The 19196-nt window shown below is 47.3% G+C and overlaps 1 protein-coding gene and 1 non-coding gene across 3 annotated transcripts; both read right to left on the reverse strand.

Moving 5' to 3' along the window:
* Nucleotides 1–1720: 1720 nt before the first annotated feature.
* On the reverse strand, nucleotides 1721–16559 carry AGR2 (anterior gradient 2, protein disulphide isomerase family member). 2 transcript variants are annotated; one of them, XM_002720847.5, is made up of 8 exons: nucleotides 16405–16559; nucleotides 13452–13597; nucleotides 13122–13185; nucleotides 12974–13026; nucleotides 10904–10977; nucleotides 8017–8080; nucleotides 3471–3554; nucleotides 1721–1998 (listed from the first exon to the last, which is right to left on the reverse strand). In XM_002720847.5, exons 2-8 carry the CDS (start codon nucleotides 13588–13590, stop codon nucleotides 1949–1951), a joined length of 528 nt encoding a protein of 175 aa, XP_002720893.1. In that variant the 5' UTR covers nucleotides 13591–13597; nucleotides 16405–16559; the 3' UTR covers nucleotides 1721–1948. The 2 variants fall into 2 exon arrangements, with proteins under 2 accessions (XP_002720893.1, XP_089171302.1); XM_089315176.1 differs by lacking the exon at nucleotides 16405–16559 and adding an exon at nucleotides 16060–16196.
* Nucleotides 11600–11703, reverse strand: LOC127487332 (U6 spliceosomal RNA). The gene has a single exon (XR_007914102.2). It is a non-coding gene; the product is annotated as a U6 spliceosomal RNA (small nuclear RNA).
* Nucleotides 16560–19196: the final 2637 nt, after the last annotated feature.

Consider the following 19196-nt stretch of genomic DNA (forward strand, 5'->3'; position numbering starts at 1 on the left):
TTGCCTCTGTGGTACAGAATATTTGGTTGTGATTTTTGTTGGGCAGAATATAGAGTTAAACACAGCCAGAACCGCTTGCCCCTGTCTGGTGCCCCACCCTGTCACAGTTTTTTACAGACATCAGTGCCCTCTGATCTTTACTTGGTGGACACAATCTCACTGCCCTTTGCTTTCCCAGGCAGACCCGTGTGGATGAGGAAGATGGGAGCAATCCACACTGAGTGTATTCTAGGCGGAGGCTCTCGAACCCCGACAGCCCAGATCCATCACAAGGCCAATGCTGAGGGTGCAGAGGTTCTTTGGATGACCTTTCCTCTAGTCTTCTTTCTCTTAAAATTTGCATTTCTTTGAGAAGCAGAGAGACAGAGGAAGAGAGGGTCTTCCCCTCCCCAGTGGTTCACTTCCCAAATCCCCGCAATGGTAGGGGCTGGGCCAAGTCTGAAGCTGGAAGCCAGGAACACAATTCAGACCTCTTACGCGGGTTGCAGGAGCCCAATTACGTGAGCCATCATTGCTGGCTCCCAGGTTGTGCTGAATGCTCAAGAGCTGGAGGTGGGTATCGAACCCAGGTACTTTGATGTGGGACATAGTGTTGTTTTTTTTTTTTTTTCAGATTTTATTTTATTTATTATTTGAAAGGCAGAATGACAGAGAGGGAGAGACAGATCTTTCACCCTCTAGTTCACTCCCCAAATGGCCACAATAGCCAAGGCTGGTCCAGGCCAAAGGTAGGAGCCAGGAACTCCCATCCTGGTCTCTCATGGGAGGGGACCCAGATTCTTGGACCATCTTCTGCTGCCTCCCAGTGCGTTCACTGGAAGCTGGGTGGAAAGTGGCACAGCTGGGATGGGAACATGCACTCAGATATGGGGTGTGAGCATTGCCAAGTGGCAGCTCAACCTGCTGTGTGACCCTGCCAAGCCCTGGTGTTCTAACCAGTCTTATGAAGGAGAAAGCTGCTTGCCAGTGGCTTTCTCCATGAGCCTTAAGTTTGGCAATATCCGGCTAAAAGTGGATTGCTGGGGACCGGCGCTGTGGCATAGTGGGTTAAGCCGCTGCCTGCTGTGCTGGCATCCCATATGAGTGCCGGTTTGAGACCTGGCTTCTCCACTTCCGATCCAGCTCTCTTATGTGGCCTGGGATAGCAGTGGAAGATGGTCCAAGTGCTTGGGCCCCTGCACCTGCTTAGGAGACCTGGAGGAAGCTCCTGGCTCCTGGCTTCAGATCAGCACAGCTCCGGCCATTTTGGCCAATTGGGGAGCAAACCATCAGATGGAAGACCTCTCTCTCTCTCTCTCTCTCTCTCTCTCTCTGCCTCTCCTTCTCTCTGTGTGCAATTCTGACTTTCAAATAAATGAATAAATCTTTAAAGGAAAAAGTGGATTGCTGAAGTGTGTACACAGGCATCTGTGGTCAGGGTGGGAGGGTTGCCTCCAAGCGGGGACCTGATTTGGTGGCTGCCTGTCTGCATGTTCCTTCCACACCATAGCACATGGTGTTTGCCTCTTGTGCTGGCTAGGCTTGTGCCCACTCTTGGTCACCCGGGAGAACCTGCGGTGCTGGGAGATGATCATTGTCACTGCCTTGGGTCTTCGTTGTTTGAACTACTTCTGTCTTGTCCCCTCTTTAGGCATTTTGTGTGTGTCCAAGAACCCTACTTAGTGAACAAACCAGTTTTTGTGTGCAAGACCATGTTGGGGATAAAAGAAAAAACTTCAGCTGAACACCCCCAAAAGGATTTATTTTTTAGAAAATCATGGCTCACCACAGTAGCCTGTAATATTATTTTCATATATGTATACTTGAAATCAACATTTAAAAAAAAACAACTGCTGTTGTAACTTTTATGCATGTGCAACTACGCTTCGGCATCCTTCTGCTCTTCGGAAATCTCTGGTTCCAAATCTCAAAGCCCAGTAGGAAGAGCTCACAGATTTTCTCTTTTTCTCTACAATTCCGTCTTCAGCAACTTGCGTGCTTTCTTCATGTTGTCAAGCACTAATGGGAGAAACAGAGCCAGGATACGATTAGCAACACAGCAACAGATTCAGCGAGTCTCCAAGCTTTCCTTTCGTCCTCCAGTGTTTAATGAATAGGGCAAATAGTTGGTCATCTTAATGTAATTTAAAAAAAAAATAAATTGTTTGTGTGACAGTCCAGTTCTCTAATAAATCTCATTTCTTCTCAGATCTTCCCTCTCCAACCCACACTCCCATCAAAATCACTTTATAAACTCCCCCAGCAGGAGACAGATTTGGCTATTTGTAGTAAATTGTAAGTCGTGCTGATGAGAAGCACTTGCTAGTAGGTATCTGTTGCTCCTCCCAATTGTTTAGAAGTAGGTAGAATACAAATTATAAGGAGCAAAAAACCGAGTGCTTTATGCACCTGTGTTCCTTTAATTCTTGCAAAGCTCTATTCCTGCTTCACGTGTAGGTGAAGAAATGCATGCTGGGAGGCTGAGTAGCTTGCCTGCTTGAGGTGATAGAGCTAGCAAGTAGAAGAGCAGAGACAGGCCCTGGAAGCTGCTTCTTCATGCCTACTGATGTTTATTAAATGCCTGTTTTTCAAGGCACTCCTGGGTAGGGTCCCTGCCTTGAAGTCACTCAAGCACACGCTGCTGTCTCAAGAACGGCTGGTTCTTGGAAGGTCCTCCCAGCATCCACTGGCGGCGTGGCTCACGCATGGCGAGGGTCACCGCAGCTGCCCAGGCACCGCCCCACACTGGCTCCAGCAGTGCTTAAGCCAGTACTGTCCGATAAAAATTTCTGGGATGGTGATGTTCGTGTTTGTTTACTGGGGGCTCATGTGACTGAAAAACAATGTCTTGATTTTGGTGTAAAAGGAAATAGCAACTTGTGGCCAAAGGAGAGTGGAGAGTGACCCCCGTGTCTAACCCACTGCTAGCTGATCAGAACTGGTTCCTTGGAGAAAGCCCAGTGTTCCTCCCAGAAGGACTAACCAGGCGTCCCAGCTGAAGGCACAGTCCTCTATCTCAGTATTTCATGTGCCTTCTAATCTTCCTTCTTCTATGGCAACCACAGGGGATGCTGTTGGGGCCATCTTTCTTACTGATCTTTAAGTCAAACCTGAACCCAGCTGAACTGGACTCAATTATTTCCCTCTTGTTCCGTGGACATGAGGGCATGCAGACTGGCACAACTCCTGCCCTCGGCGCTGTGGTAGGAGTCGTGGGTTCCTGTGCCTAACAGGAAGCTGAGAGGCAGGGAACGTGGCTAGGAGCCTCTTAGAGAAAAAGCTGCCTGCTGTAGCTCATCTTCAGTGGAGGTACAAAACCACACAAAGCCGAGACCTTGGATTTGTGGGGTGTCTGAGGATGCGGGGCCAGCTGGGGTCCCCACGCAGAGCCCTCTCCCACCTCCTGCTGCTGCTCCCCCCCTCCTCCCCACACCCTGCATGGGTAGAGAGGCTCAGCACGTGGTGGCATCCAGGTTGGGGGTGACACTTACGTAGATTTATGTCAGAAGGTTCATAGGCGTACAGGCGATTGGAGTATCTTCCCGTGATGTCAGCTCTCACCGTCAGGGATGGGTCTGCAAGGATCAAGCAAAAGGGATGCGACGCTTTGTTTTCGAGTAGCTTGTGCGCGTGATAAACTCGTGCCACCACATTCTCGGAAAACAGACCAGCCGGCATCCCGCGGACGCAGCTACCCCCCCAGCCGCACCGCGACCCCACCTCTGGCCCTGGACAGACAACTCGGGACCCGAGCCTTCAACAACGACACGGTGCTACTTGTGAAAACAAGAATACGTAATTTGGGAGCAGTTATTTTGTTTTTCTTGTGAAAACATTATTCTGTGCTACAAAATTATGGCCTACTATCAGTTACAGAGAAAGAGAGAGGGAGACACACACACACACAAAGAGAGAGAGAGAGGCCTGCGCCGCGGCTCAATAGGCTAATCCTCCACCTAGCGGCGCCGGCACACTGGGTTCTAGTCCCGGTCAGGGCGCCAGATTCTTTCCCGGTTGCCCCTCTTCCAGGCCAGCTCTCTGCTGTGGCCCGGGAGTTCAGTGGAGGATGGCCCAGGTGCTTGGGCCCTGCACCCCATGGGAGACCAGGATAAGCACCTGACTCCTGCCTTCGGATCAGCGCAGTGTGCCGGCCGCAGCGTGCCAGCCGTGGCAGCCATTGGAGGGTGAACCAACGGCAAAGGAAGACCTTTCTCTCTGTCTCTCACTGTCCACTCTGCCTGTCAAAAAAAAAAAAAAAAAAAAAAAAAGAGAGAGAGAGAGGTCTTCCATCCACTGGTTCACTCTCCAAATGGCCACAATGGCCAGGGCTGGACAGGCCAAATCCAGGAGCCAGGAGCATCATCTGGGTCTCCCATGTGGGTAGCAGGGGCCAAAGCCCTTGGGCCATCTTCTGCTGCTTTCCTAGGCACATTAGTAGGGAGCTGGATTGGAAGTGGAGCAGCGGGGACTTGAACCAGCACCTACATGGGATGCTAGCACTGCAGGCAGTGGCTTAACTCGCTAAGCCACAGTGCCGACCCCTGTGGGCTACCTTTGAAGTGATTATGTTGCAGTTGACATGTTTTATCAAGAGTGACCTAGAAAAATGGAAGCCCACATCCAGCACTGATTTGCAAAATAAAAGTTTTTTTTAAACTAATATGAGAATGCAAGGCTTTAAAAATGGCAAAGGTTTTTAAATCAGCACATGGTGCTTCTCACTGGTTTTTACTTTATTGTTAATTAGCTACATTCAGAAAATATCCAGCAGTCTTTTTTTTTTTTTGTTCTGCTCGCCCGCCTCTCCCCTCCCGGGGCGCTGCTGACTCGTCTCCAGAGCGCGCCCGCTCCTGCCCCGGCCACCTCTGCCACGGTTTAACAGTCCACCCGCTCCCAGCAGTCTTCTTTTACCCATACATGCATTCTTCTAGATTTAAATCCAGTGTTTCATATTTTACATTTAACTTAATTACCTGTTTCGGAAAAATCCATTTTAGGAGTGGTTTCCAACATTACATAATAGAGTGCCTGGGACGACTCTGCTCTAGGTGCAGCCTCCCTGCTACTGCACACTCTAGGAGGCAGCAGATGATGGGTCAAGTACCTGGGTCCCTGCCACCCACATGGGAGTCCCAGATGGAGCTCCTGGCCCCTGGCTTCAGCCTAGCCCAGATCTGGCTGTTCCGGGCATTGGGGGACTGTACTGATAATATATGGGAAGCTCTCTCTCTCTCTGTCTCTGTCTCTGTCTCTCTTTAAGTAACTCTTTTAGAAAAAGTGTACTTTGGGAAAAAAAATGCATCCAAAAGGGAAATAGGAGAGGCATCTGGAAATCCTGCTCTGAGAGGTGATTGACAGAACTTAGGGCACGTGTGCTGAAAACCAGAGGCTGACACAGGTGAAGCCACCTGTCGCTGGTCCTGAGAGGACGATCTGTCATTTCAGACCAGGGGACGAGGAACCCAGGTGTAAGCTCTAGGAGACAGACAGTGATTTATTCAATGAAGATGGAAGACGCACTCTACTCATCAGATCTTCATTAGAATTAACCCCAGAGAGGCTTTCCCAATGCCCAGCCGGATGCTCCTGACCCCGGCTGCACACTGGAAGCACCCGCAGAGCTCTACGCGTGCTGGATTCTGATTTAATTGGCCTGAGGTGGGGTGTGGGTGGCCCGTATGTAAGGCCCTCCAGGTGCATGTAACAGAGCCAGAGTGGAGGACCCCACAACCCACAGCGAGGAGAGCAAGTAGCTTCGGAGTTGGAGCTTCTAACTGCAGGCAGCGAGCGCGGATTCAGGGACCTCATAAAACCCATTCCTGCACGAGGTATGACTGGGTGGCCGGCAAATCCCCCGCTAATGTTGTTTCTGAAAGTTCTCAACCCCGACAGCAAATCTGTAAAGTGAGTGCCGTGGTTCTGCCTTCCTCCTTTCTTCCTATCACTCCATTTTCTCTCCTGGGTTCTACATTTATTGTGAACTTTGCTGAATTACTTGGGTGAACCACTTGATTAGAGTGAGCTCAGCGACATGATGGATTTTTATTGTTATTATTATTTGCAAGGCAGAGCAACAGAGAGAGGGGAAGAGAGGGTGAACTTCCATTAGCAGGTTCATCCTGCAAATGATGTCAACGGCCCAGGCTGGGCCAGGCCGAAGCCAGGAGCTTGCAACTCGCTCAGGATCTCCCATGTGGGTGGCGGGGGCCCAAGCACACTAACAGGAAGCTGGATCAGAAGCAGAGCAGCTGGGACTTGAACCAGTGCTCCGCTGTAGCATGCAGGTGTTTGCAAGCTGTGGCTTAACCTGCTGCACCTGGATGCTGCTAGCCCCTGGGATGGATTCAATTACGCATTTTTTTTTCTTAAATCTGTCTGATCAAAGCCAAACACAGGACCTGCCTTTGCTCTTTCAGCAAATGCTCATGTAGAGCACACAGCAGAGGCTTTGAGGCAGGAACAGAGCCCTTGCCTCCCTCATGGGGCTAACATCAATCCTGTATGGGCAAACCTTTATTAAATAACCACCCAGGAGGTGCAAACTTGTGATGGAGGAAAAGCATTAGTAATGAGAAAAATGTGGTGCTGCAGGCAGACAGTGGGGGTCTGAGCAAGTCTGTGATGACAGTGATGATCCGGGAGTTAACAAGTGATGGCGGGCTGGTGCTGTGACTTAGCGGGTAAAGCCACCGCCTGCAGTGCCAGCATACTATATGGGTGCTAGTTTGAGTCCTGGCTGCTCCACTTCCCATTCAGCTCTCTGCTATGGCCTGGGTAAGCAATAGAAGATGGCCCAAGTCTTTGGGCCCCTGCAACCATGTGGGAGACCCAGAAGAAACTCCTGGCTCCTGACTTCAGATTGGCTTAGCTCTGGCCGTTGTGGCCATCTGGGGGAGTGAACCAGTGAATGGAAGACCTCTCTCTCTCTTTCTCTCTGTGCCTCTCTCTTTAACTCTACCTCTCAAATAAATAAATACATAAAATCATTAAAAAGAAAAAAGTTGGCACCTAGAGAGCCTGAGGACATAGAGTTGATAGATCTTGGAGACTGACTCTGACTAATGAAGAGATTGAAAGGGAAAAGATTCCTTAGTCTTAACCCTGGGAGGCTGGAAGTAGGGAGACTAATAAATATGAATATGTCATAAAGTAGAAGGAAGTTTGAATTCAAAGATGAGAAGCTTGATAGACATGTTTAACATGGAAAAAAAAGTGATGGGGGAAGAAAGCAGGAAAAGTTTTCCAGTCTAGGGAACAGCATTAGAAAAGTGCCAGTGGTAGCAAGGAGCCTGACTACCTTAAAATTCTTTTCCTAACTATTCTAAAAATAATTATCAAAAATGTCAGAAAGAAAAATAGAAATAAAGTACAGATTGAACAGTTCCCAGTTAAAAACAATTCAGGTTCAACTGTGGTCCAGCAGATTATGCCTGCCTCTTGCAATGCTGGCATCCAATATCAGAGCACTGGTTCGAATTCTAGTTGCTTCAGTCTGGATCCAGCTCCCAGCTAATGCACCTGGGAAAACTGTGGAAGATGGGCCACCCATGTGGGAGACCTGAGTGGAGTTCCTGGCTCCTGGCTTCGACCTGTCCCCAGCCGCAGCCGTTGTGGCCATTTGGGCAGTAAAGCAGCAGAATGGAAGATATCTTTTTTTCCTCTCTCCCTCTCTCTAACTCTGCCTTTCAAATAAACAAAAAACATTCCTGATGTATTCAGGAAAATTATCTGTGCACATAAACAGTTAAGAGTGTGCTTCCTTCTCAGATGTATTTGTGGCAGAAAGCAGAAGTTCAAGTGAACAGATGAGAAAGCTCAGCTATGGGAACCAGCAGATGCTCGCATTTTCTGATGGGGATGTGCTGTGAAACTTTTCATACCCTGGGGATATTGTACCCATTTGCTAGGGTGCAGGGGACAGGAAGGAAGTGGCCTTGGCCATGGTGCAGTAGCAGATGAGGGTATAACGGACAAGAAGGCACAGGACAGCACCTGTGTCATTCTGAGAGTATTTTATCTCTTGCCACTTCCACTTACCAACAAACATGATCCTGGGGACGTACTGGCCATCAGGAGAAAGGTGTTTGTCGGTTGTTTCATACTAGGATTGAAACAAACAAAGCAGCAGTTAGTTTGTTTACTCTTCAGCAGCCATTTTCAAACTTCCTTTTTTTTTTTTTTTTTTTTTTTTTTTTGACAGGCAGAGTGGGCAGTGAGAAAGAGACAGAGAGAAAGGTCTTCCTTTTGCCGTTGGTTCACCCTCCAATGGCCGCCACGGCTGGCGTGCTGCGGCTGGCGCACTGCACTGATCTGAAGCCAGGAGCCAGGTGCTTCTCCTGGTCTCCCATGGGGTGCAGGGCCCAAGCACTTGGGCCATCTTCCACTGCACTCCCGGGCCACAGCAGAGAGCTGGCCTGGAAGAGGAGCAACCAATACAGAATCCAGTGCCCTGACCGGGACTAGAACCTGGTGTGCTGGTGCCACAGGCGGAGGATTAGCTGGCCCAAACTTCCTAATGTGTCCATTATGGAGCCAGGCACCTTAAGATAGAGTCAGGCACGTTTATAATATAGATGAGGGACTGGGTATGGGGATGAAATCTCAGGTAGGAGGGAGCAGATGTGTGATACACAGGAACACAGAGAAGCTTAAGAAGCGAGGATTTACAGATTTTAGGGAAGATGAGATGGGAGGAGATGGATAGATGGAAAAGGCAGAAGTCATTTCTGAAGGCAATTACAGGAGCAGACAGGCTTAGCTGGAGCCTTCTTCTCTCCATGGATCCATTTTTATTTAGAATTTTATGGATTTAGCAATTGCTGTGCTTATCTTTAAGGAATGCACAGAGAGGGAGGAACGTGAATATCGAGGCTGCAGCAAGTGAAATGTTAGGAAGTGAGGGTGGGCAGGTGAGGGCGCAGGGGCACTGGGCTCAGAAGATAGGCAGGTTCCCCTTGGGCTTTCCGAAGCAGGCATCTCAAATGACGAATAGGAACCAGTTGTGTGGAAAAGAGGGCCCCCGCGTGGGGTGGGGGACCTGTGTGTTCACAGGACTGCAAAGGAAAGGCACCATGTTCTCCTGTACATCACGGTGCTGCAGAGGGAATGAAGATTGGGGATACATGAGAGCAGAGGTGAAGATGCTAGAACTGCCTGGAGCTGGCCCATCAGAGACCCGGTGCATTGTGCCAGAGTGTGCTCACTTATTCAGAGATCGTCAACAACCCCTGGTTGGATGCTCAAAGAGGCACATGACCCCAGTGCAGCATCGGATTAGATGGGGCTTAGCTTGTAGGCCGGGAGCCATCTGGTAACCCCTCAGGAAGCTAGGCCAAGTGAAAAAGTCTTGCTCCGGAATGGAGTTCCTGTCTTGGTAGAGCCGTGACCAACAGTAGGAGCATTCTGAACGGAGGAGGGTAGAGATTCCCCACTGTGGGTGAGGAAATTCCAACCTAGAATTGCCGGCTCTGGATGCCCCCAATTCTGGTTCATTCAGGGTGGTCAGCAGAAGCGTGTTCTGAGCTACCTAGAACTAGGATGTGTTGGGGGTTGTTGGGTGCTTGGGTAAGACGTAGGAATTGCTGGGGTATGGATGAAAGGCAGGTGTAGAAGTTTCCAGGGAGAATGTGAAACATGAAAAGTGGGTCAAGTTGAAGTTCATCAAGTCACAAACATGAGGGGGTGGAAAGGAAAAGAACAGCCTTCGGAGGGAGGCACAGGAGAAAGCACAGCGGGGAGGGGGGGCTACTCCTGGGGGAAGGCAATCTGTGAAGACAGGGCAGAGAGAGAGGAATCTCCTGGGGACATATGGTTGGGTGTTTTATTTTAGTTGAGAGTCTGGGACAGTTCCTATCCTCGGGTTCACACCCCCAAGTGCCTACAATGGCCAGGGCTGGAGCTAGGAGCTTGGAACTGGATCCAGGTCCCTCAGGTGGGTGGTAAGGACCCAACCACTTGAGCACTCCCTGCTGCCTCCCAGGAAGTGCGTTAGCAGGAAGCTAGAATCAGAATTGGAGCCAGGATGCAGACCCTGGCAGTCTGATATGGGAATATGGGCACCCCAAGCAGTGTTGTAACCACTATTTCAAATGTCTTTCCTACTAGTTAGGTGGTTTTTTGGTTTTTGGGGACTGAATAGAAAGAACTTGCAAAGACAGAAAGCTTAAACATCAGAGGGGCTGGTTGAGCAGGTAGTGAGATGGGGGTTCATGAAGCTAACACACAAGAGACCTGGCTGGATTTGCATAGCCCAAAAGCTCTGTCTCCCAGATGGAGAGGAGACAGAGTAAGCATGGTTGCAGAGAAGCCAGGGCTGCAGTGGGTGGACACAGAGAGTAGAGTGTAAACTCTGAACTCTTCCAGTTGTCATAGCAACAGAGAAAATCCTGACCATAGGAGAGTATTTTTTTTCAGACACCCTAAGATTATTAATTGCTACATAAAACCATAAACATTGCAGATAGATTCTTTTTAAAAAAAATTTTTTTTTGACAGGCAGAGTTAGTGAGAGAGAGAGAGACAGAGAGAAAGGTCTTCCTTCCGTTGGTTCACCCCCTAAATGGACGCTATGGCCAGCGCGCTGTGCTGATCCGAAGCCCAGAGCCAGGTGCTTCCTCCTGGTCTCCCATGTAGGTACAGGGCCCAAGGACTTGGGCCATCCTCCACTGCACTCCCGGGCCACAGCAGAGAGCTGGACTGGAAGGGGGGCAACCGGGACAGAATTTGGCACCCCATCTGGGACTAGAACCTGGGGTGCTGGCGCCGCAAGCGGAGGATTAGCCTAGTGAGCCACGGCACTGCAGATAGATTCTTAATAAGACAAAGTATCTGTCCTTCCCACCGGTCTGTGAGATGGGAGATTTGGAAGCGATCCCAGATAACTCAAGGCAGGGGGACATGTTAATGACAATGGAAATGAACTTACAACGAGATTGAGGAGGACGAACTGCTCTGCCAGCTTCTGGATGTCTTTATTTTCGGCAAACACTTTCTTTAAAGCTATAATGTAAAGAAAAATGATTATATTCCCAGCTCGGCATTGTGTAAAACTCTTTCTCTATTCCAAGTTGAATGGCATTTTTTAAGTGTAAATTAAAACTTGATTGAATAAAGAACACTCTCCAGAACACAGGATTGGATGGACCAGAACTACATTACATGCAGTGAAGCTGAACATGGACAGTGGTTTAACATGGAACATCAGCCAAATGCGTATTTTTCATCGTACAAAACTGTTTATGTAGCCGATGTGCAGGAAGGGAAGTATGATTCTCAGCATTTTCACCAATCATCTGTAAAGGCGTTTAAAAAGGCGTTTGCAGAAACTGGTAGAAAGCCTCAGCATGGGGTTCAAGTACATGTGTACTACCGAAACCTCTTTCAACCTGTCTAGCGTTCCAAATCAACTCTTAGTGCAAACATCAAAGTTGCTGGTCACTCCCATAGACTGCCAAACTCATACAGTAGGGTGTAAGATCTGAATTAATGTGTATTACGTAGAGCAAAACCGAGAATACCAGTTACTGCAAAATTGATCTAGGCACACTCTATAGTTCATGCTAGGCATTTCTTCCAAGTCTCTCGCATTAATGACTAAAGCCTGTTTGCAATAGTAAACTTCAAAAATATGGAATGCATGAATTTGCAGGTCATTGTTGTGCAGGGGCCATGCTGATCTTCTCTGCATCGTTCCAGTTTTCTTATATGTGCTGCCGAAATGAGCAGTGGATGGCATTTTGAATACAGTTTCTGCATTGCTCTTTAGCAGTTAGTGAACTAATGCAATGCTGTTTACTGCTCTTCTATTTTTCCAGTCACTCCGGCAATCACTCATCATTCATTCATCCACTTATTCTTTTTTTTTTTTTTTCCAACCCCGTAGGAACTAAATGGCTACTGCTGGCATAGGCACTGTTTTATGCACTGGGGGAAGTGTAGTGGAGGAGTAAAAAAAAAGCAAATGTTGCTTTTGTAGAGGTCAAATTCTTGTGTGAGAGACAGACCGTAGATAAGTAAGTAGATAAATATACAATAGTTTCTGGTGGAAATGAGCACTGTGAAGGAAAATAAAGCAGAGGCAGAGGTGAAAGAGCCATGGGCAGGTCAGGGTAGACCTCGGTAGGAGGTGACGGTGAGGTGGGGCAGTGATCCAGTTTGGAGGGGGATGGCCCCGTGCAGAGGGAACAGCAGGCAGCCCTGCAGTGGGAGTGAGCTCTGGGGTCTGGGGAATAGCTCCAAGGCCAGGCCAGATAGCGAGGAGAAAGAAGGGACTGGGAAGGAAAGGAAAGGCAGCCACAGGCCAGATGTTGCCCAGCCTTGCAGGCCCTGGTCAAGCACTGGGATGTAGTTTTAGCTGTGATGAGAAACCACACAAGCCCATGAGTGGTGGGATATGGTTTCGGCTTAACAGCCACGCTCTAGCGTTTGTGTGGAGAACCAACTGTCAGGTGACCAGACTGGCAGCTGCTACTGTGTTTTTGACAAGCCCTGAGCCGGGCCTGGCTCAAGGCCATAGCACTAAAGCCATAGGTAGGGGTTGGATTTGGGCAAGGCCAGCAACATGCTATAGAGGGTCCAGGGGGAAATGAAAATGTAGATCCCCTTGCTGGAGAGTTAGTCAGAATTTCAGGACAGGGACAGTGAAGCTTGGAAGTGACTGTAAGGAACTGGGAAGCCCTGGGCCTTGTATGGCTGCATAGGTTGCCTACCCATTAAACACATGCCAGCTTGCAGGTGCATTTTGAAAGTGAAGCTCACTGATGTGTTGCATGTAAGAGAGGCCAGTTGAGGATGAACCATAGGACTTACACCCACGTTTCACAGGAAAGGTAGAAATAATTGAAGTTGAGTTTAAAAATATACTTTCATGCTTTAAAATGTAACATGTTCTTTCTTGCTCAACTGTGTTGGGTTCTAGTGATACAAAGATGGGGGATCCAGTCCCTGACCTACAGACCAGAGGGCTGAAAAGGGAATCCAGCCTGGGAGAAGTTACCTTGGCTGTGTGGGCATTCGTCCAGGTGGTGGATGATCATCAGAGGCTTGTTGCTTTAAGACAGAAGAGAGTGGATCACTTTGAGTGAGAGCTCACTAGAGGGTGCTCTGGGAGCTCCTCCCTAGCTCTGCGAAGCCCTGGTGTTTACCTGGTCTTGGATTTGTATAAGGCCTCTTCATAAGTCTGAGTCCAGATGAGTTGGTCACCCCAACCTAGAACAAAAAGAACCAGTGTACTTGAAGCTGCTCCAACTTCTGACCCAAAGCTGTTGAAAAGCAAATGGTAAAAACTAGGATAAATATAATTCATGGTACTAAAGGAGGAGAAAAAAATCTTTGAAGAAAAACAATTATAAATTGTCTTCAGTCTAGAAAGGCATATACCCAAATGAATTCAGCACATACATTTCAGCACTGAGAGTTGGGAAATCTTGCCTAGCTAAGTTGTGGCTGGACGCCCACAAGGAGTTGACTCCTACCTCTGGAGAGCGTCTGGGGCAGCTTGGGTTGAGAGTCCTTTGCGTCCTTCTTAGCTCCAGGTTTGACTGTGGTATCTTTGGCCAGTGTGTAGGAGAGGGCCACCAGGAGCAAGACTGCGGACAGGGAGATTTTCTCCATGGCAAATCTGATGTGGAGAATGAGCAACAAGAAGTTAGTAGCCTTCAAGATCTGCAGGTAGCATTGCCGCAGTGGAATCCAACAGGCTCTGTTGAGACTGGACACATGACATCGGAGTGAAAAGCTACTTCCCATGGGGTTTCCCAAGAATATAGAGTATGGATATCTATTGCTCTATCCACCTATTAACCAACCTATCTACCTCCTCATCTACCAACTACCTATCTACCTACCTATGTATCTATCTGCCTACCCACCCATCTATCAATAGATATAGATCCACATAGCTCTAGATACAAAGATGTAGATCTCTGAATGGATATATAGTTACCCAGAAATAGATAAGTTAGATATATTAGATATAAGAAAATAGGTAATTAGCTATATATACTCTTACAGCTAAAGAAATTTCCATGTAAATGTCACAAATTACAGCACAGGAAGGTACTTGTGGGGTTACCTCCTCCTTTTCCACCTCCCCAGTGCCTCATGGTATAAGATGAAGAATCTGAAGTTCAGAGAGATGAGAAGGTTTAGGAGATGGATCTAGAACAAAGGCTTCTGGGTCTTCCCTCCATGAAATAATTACCCTTACTACGCATACTTCCTTAACCTCCTGTTAACATGGAGACATTGCCACTGAAGAACGCACTATGAATAAAATGATGCCTTATTTCACTTAGAACCTGCCAGCCTTGTCACTTGCCCTACCACTTGCATGAACACAATTGTCTCCCAAGTGTAGCATTTGTTCAAACTCCATCTTAGCTTTGAATTGACTACAATGCCGCTTCCTTCAAGTGAAGCAGTTCTTGGACTTTCCTTGAGGGCCTTTACTGGCAGGTGATGTGGCATGCCCTTTAAGGCACACAAATATCCTATGAGATTCATAATGTAGTGAAGTAGACCCCATGGATGTCTCTCTGTTACATTCTTCCTTCCTTCCTGGTGTTCCACAGCTACTGCTTGGGAGAAGCTGGGGTAGACGCCTATGAATGGACGGTGAATGGTCAGATGAGTTCCCCGAGTGAGTGAAGAGGCAGGGAGGCAAGCAAAGTGAGTCTCTTGAGCAAGATGCTAAGGTTGGCTAGAGGCCATAACATGGGAAGCTGGAGCTTTGCATTTCTCAGAAAGCCAGACACTAAAATTGCTTAAAAGTCAATACAAAATTATCGCATCTAGCGCTAATATTGGTGTAGGTTTAGAGAGAAGTCAACAAACTCTGCAGAGGAAGTAGGATGAGCTGTCATTGCTCTGTGTTTTTAAGAGAGAGTGCGTCTCATGATCTGTTGGCTTGAATGGAAAACTTTGCTTAGCATTAGCAAAATTGAAAGGCGTTTCCAAGTTATGAACCCCAGTTATTCTTCACGCCACAGTATGTAGCCACAAAACACCTTAATCAGAAAAGACATAAGCAAAGAGCAGAGATAGAATTTCTGAATGTTCTAAGCCTATAGGGATGCGGAAATGTCAGTAATAATTTTTGTCTTCTAGAATTCAGTTCTACAGAAGCAACTCAAGTGTACTGCTCTCTTAGTGTGAAGGCTTATTTTTGATGTTAAAAATAATCAAGAACTTTTATGTGAGGCTAATTAGATGTTTGAACCAACTAAGTATATCATGACAAATAACTACTTTGAATTTATCCACAAACATTGGGTTTTGTATATTAAGATGACATCTATGTGTATTTTAAAAACTGACACTAAATGGCTGATGAGGTGTTTTATTAGTCCACTGTCAAGTCTTGTTGTACAAGTGGCTATAAGGACCCCTCGTAATAGCTCCATAGGTTAGAGGTTGGAGCTATTGATGTATTACATGCATTTTATGATAGGATGACTCAGAAAGACTAATGGAACTTCTGCTGTACAAACATCCTGCTCTGGATGACTTTCTGAGATTCACTCTTTTCCTAGCGTGAACAGACTCTGGTCTACCAATTTCCTGGATAAACCACTTTAAAACCCAAGGCTAACCATGGAAGAGATGGATAATTTGGAGACACACACACACACAGTGAAACCAGCAGTTTTACTGATCACTATAGCCTCACCTTATCTTTCACAAGAGAGACATTTGCAGGAGTTTTCAATGCCTGTGTTCCTGTTAGGAAAGCAACCCTGACTCTCTCCTCTGACAGTCTATTCCGTGTATTTAAAGATTGAAGAAGCAACTACTGTATCTTTAAAACAGACACAGAGAGGAAGTAGTTACTTATGGCAGTAATATGCTAGGGTACTTCTCAATGTTTATGAAAAATGGAATTAAAAAATTGGTTTATGTTGCTGCAGAAAGTTTTTTAAATCCATGCATATGAGGAGATCTTAAGAAAGTTCATGAAAATGCATATTACGGAAAAGCTATATGTGGATTTCAACTTGTTGTGCACCAAAAGAAATTTATCTCTGAATTCCATTTTGCACCAGTGTTTCGCAGTCCCCTTGTGTTGCCACTGGGGCATCCTACCTGAGGTTCCTTTGCATCAGCCAGTGCGAGAGAAGCAGAGTTGTAGATTGTAACCAAGATAGAAATCTCCGGTCCTTAACCCAGGCTTGAGAATCCCTAGCATTCACCCACTCTTTCAACTTTTGTTTCCTACAGAGGAAACTCAGGAGTGCAACACTCTGCCAGTTCTACCAAAGACAGGCCCCAGGAAGCCTCTGGAAATCGCACGATCCCCTCTCCAAATCCCACTTCACCACCCTCGGACACTTGCACTTCTCTGTTGACTGCACGCAACTTTACAGAGCAATAGGAGCCCAAAGCTCCCTCTAGCAGGTGCCCTTCCCGAGCTGTTGTCAGAATCCTTACCTGGATTTCCCCTCCCACCTGCCTTGTGCGAGACGCTCAGGACGCAGTCCAAGCTTCTGCCTGTGCCAGCAGCGCAAGCCTCTATTTATGCATCTGCGCACACCTCTCTCCCACCCACTAATCCTGTGTTTGCACGGGACTAACTCGGAAATGGACCTTCCTTTGTCCGAACCATGGTCTTCTCTGAGTAAAAGAGCTCCCTGCTTGAAAAAATATCGTTGCAAAAAGAGTCCTTTTTTACTATGCATGTTTTAACTGTTTGTGAAAGTATATTGCTAAGAGGCTTGAGAAGGGTGGGCAGAGTGCCAAAGCCAGGTAAGCTTAGTGGAAGACCTTTGATTTGCCTGAAGGCTGATTTGTCTTTACGTGATTGGATGGGGTGTGTAGTTTGTAGATTTTTTTTTTTTTTACATTCCCCTTGGGCATATTGCCCTTATTTAGCAGAAAACATCCCTGAAATGATTCACAATCCCAACCCTTGTAATCCTAGAACCTGTGATCTTCTATTATGTTACAAATTATTTTCATGATGGCCTTCTCATTTCTTGGCAAAAAGTAAAGGTACATTAACCACAGGTCTGTAAAAAAATATAAATCAAGTGCTTGTATAATATTTCAAAGCTAAGGAAGTAATTGACAAGAGGCAACTTAACAGTATGAGCTTGGTGTACTTGCCTTGCCATTGGGTACAATAGCAACTCCCCTCGAAGGTGTTCTTTCTCATTTCTTCAGTGGCAGGTGCTCCTGCTAGGTCTACGTGAAGCCATTTACCCCATTTTTCAGACCTAGAAACTGAGGCCTATGACTTTTTTTTTTTCACTTGAGATTGTTTGGTTACTTGAGGATTTTAAGACTAGAACTTAACTTAAAAGTTTAGGATGGAGATGTTCTTTTTATTTCTTACTCAGCAGTGAGATAGACACAGAGGGATATCTTCCATCTGTTGGTTCACTTCCACAACAGCCCAGTCTGGGCCAGGTGGGAGATAGGAGATAGAACTCAATCAAAGTCTCCCTCATGGGTGCCAGGGGCCTGAGTACTTGTGCCAAGACCTGCTGCCTCCAAGCAGAAAGCTGGAGTCAGGAGCCGGAGCCAGGACTTGAACTCAGGAGCTCTGATATGGAAAGTGGGTGTCTCAAGTGATTGCTTAAGCAGACACCTGCCCTTCCCAGTGTTGAACACAAAAGTAACTAAAAGATGCAAGCCTCATCACATGCCTTTGTAAAATAGTTCACATCATAATATCTCAAAACATTTTCAAGTATGTACACGATTTCAATAGAGCTTTGAGTTCTGTGGGCAAAATAATGATTCTCAAAATACTGACTTGTGGTTCTAAATCCATAGAGAGAATTTCTTTAGGTGTTTGAAAACAATTATTTGAGTTAAAGGCTTAAAACTGGAAATGCTGTTTGGTGGATCCTTGGTCTCTTCAGGTGTTAGAATATTCGATTCAACCCCTTCGTCATGCAGATGAAGAGAATGAGGCACATACCAAATGCTTTTTTGAAGGTCCCAGCGTGGGGCAGGGCCGGCACCAAATCCCAGGTGTCTTGTGGTCAACCAGATGCAGATAGTGGAAAGTAGATCTTGTTTGGAGCTGCAAAATCATGGTCTGTGTCCTGCTTTCTGTTCACTGGAGGATCTCAGAAAGGATCATACTATTTTTTTTTTTAAAGAATTATTTATTTTGCCGGCGCCGCGGCTCACTAGGCTAATCCTCCACCTTGCGGTGCCGGCCCACCGGGTTCTAGTCCTGGTCGGGGCGCCGGATTCTGTCCCGGTTGCCCCTCTTCCAGGCCAGCTCTCTGCTGTGGCCAGGGAGTGCAGTGGAGGATGGCCCAGGTGCTTGGGCCCTGCACCCCATGGGAGACCAGGAAAAGCACCTGACTCCTGGCTCCTGCCATCGGATCAGCGTGGTGCGCCGGCCACAGCATGCCGGCCGCGGCGGCCATTGGAGGGTGAACCAATGGCAAAGAAAGACCTTTCTCTCTCTCACTGTCCACTCTGCCTGTCAAAAAAAAAAAAAAAGAATTATTTATTTTATTTGAAATTCAGAGTTACACAGAGAGGAGAGGCAGAGAGAGAGAGAGAGAGAGAGAGAGGTCTTTCATCTGCTGGTTCACCCCCCAATTGGCCACAACAGCTGGAGCTTCGCCAGTCCGAAGCCAGGAGCCAGAAGCTTCTTCTGGGTCTCCTATGTGGGTGCAGGGATCCAAGGACTTAGGCCATCTTCTGCTTTCCCAGGTCATAGCAGAGAGCTGGATGGGAAGTAGAGCAGCTGGGACTCCAAATGGTGCCCACATGGAATACAGGCACTGCAGGCGGTGGCTTTATCCACCATAGTACCAGCCCCAGAGGATCATACTATTGTATGTGACTGTTTTGAGTATTGAATGAGTTAAAAAACAAGGATTATTTGCTATATTACTTGGCTAGGACAACCATAACAAAGCATCAGAGCAATGTGGGCCTTCCACAGCAGAGACCGATTCTCTCACAACTCCGGAGGTCAGAGATCCAACAGCAATGCATCAGCAAGGTTGGTCTCCTCAGAGGCCTCCCTCAGCTCGCGGGTGGCTGTCGCCTTCTCCCTGTTGCTCCCAGGGTCTTCCCTCTATATCTGTCTGTGTCCCAGCTTCCTTAGAAGACACCAATGACACTGCCTCAGGGCTCAGCCTAATGACTGGTTTTCATGAAATCACCCCTGTAAAGACCACATGTAGTCATATTCATCTTCGGTACTGGGGATTTAGGGCTCCAACGTGTGAATTTTAGGTATACACAACTTA

Source organism: Oryctolagus cuniculus, chromosome 16, assembly GCF_051225735.1.
Source record: "Oryctolagus cuniculus isolate XC-2025 breed Fujian yellow rabbit chromosome 16, ASM5122573v1, whole genome shotgun sequence".
NCBI lineage: Eukaryota > Metazoa > Chordata > Mammalia > Lagomorpha > Leporidae > Oryctolagus > Oryctolagus cuniculus.

Coding starts and splice junctions, on each gene's coding strand:
- AGR2 (XM_089315176.1), bottom strand. Junction 13,027..13,121: donor TTATACAAATCCAAGACCAG/GTAAACACCAGG, acceptor TCTGTCTTAAAG/CAACAAGCCTCTGATGATCA. Junction 8,081..10,903: donor TCGTCCTCCTCAATCTCGTT/GTAAGTTCATTT, acceptor TTTCAATCCTAG/TATGAAACAACCGACAAACA.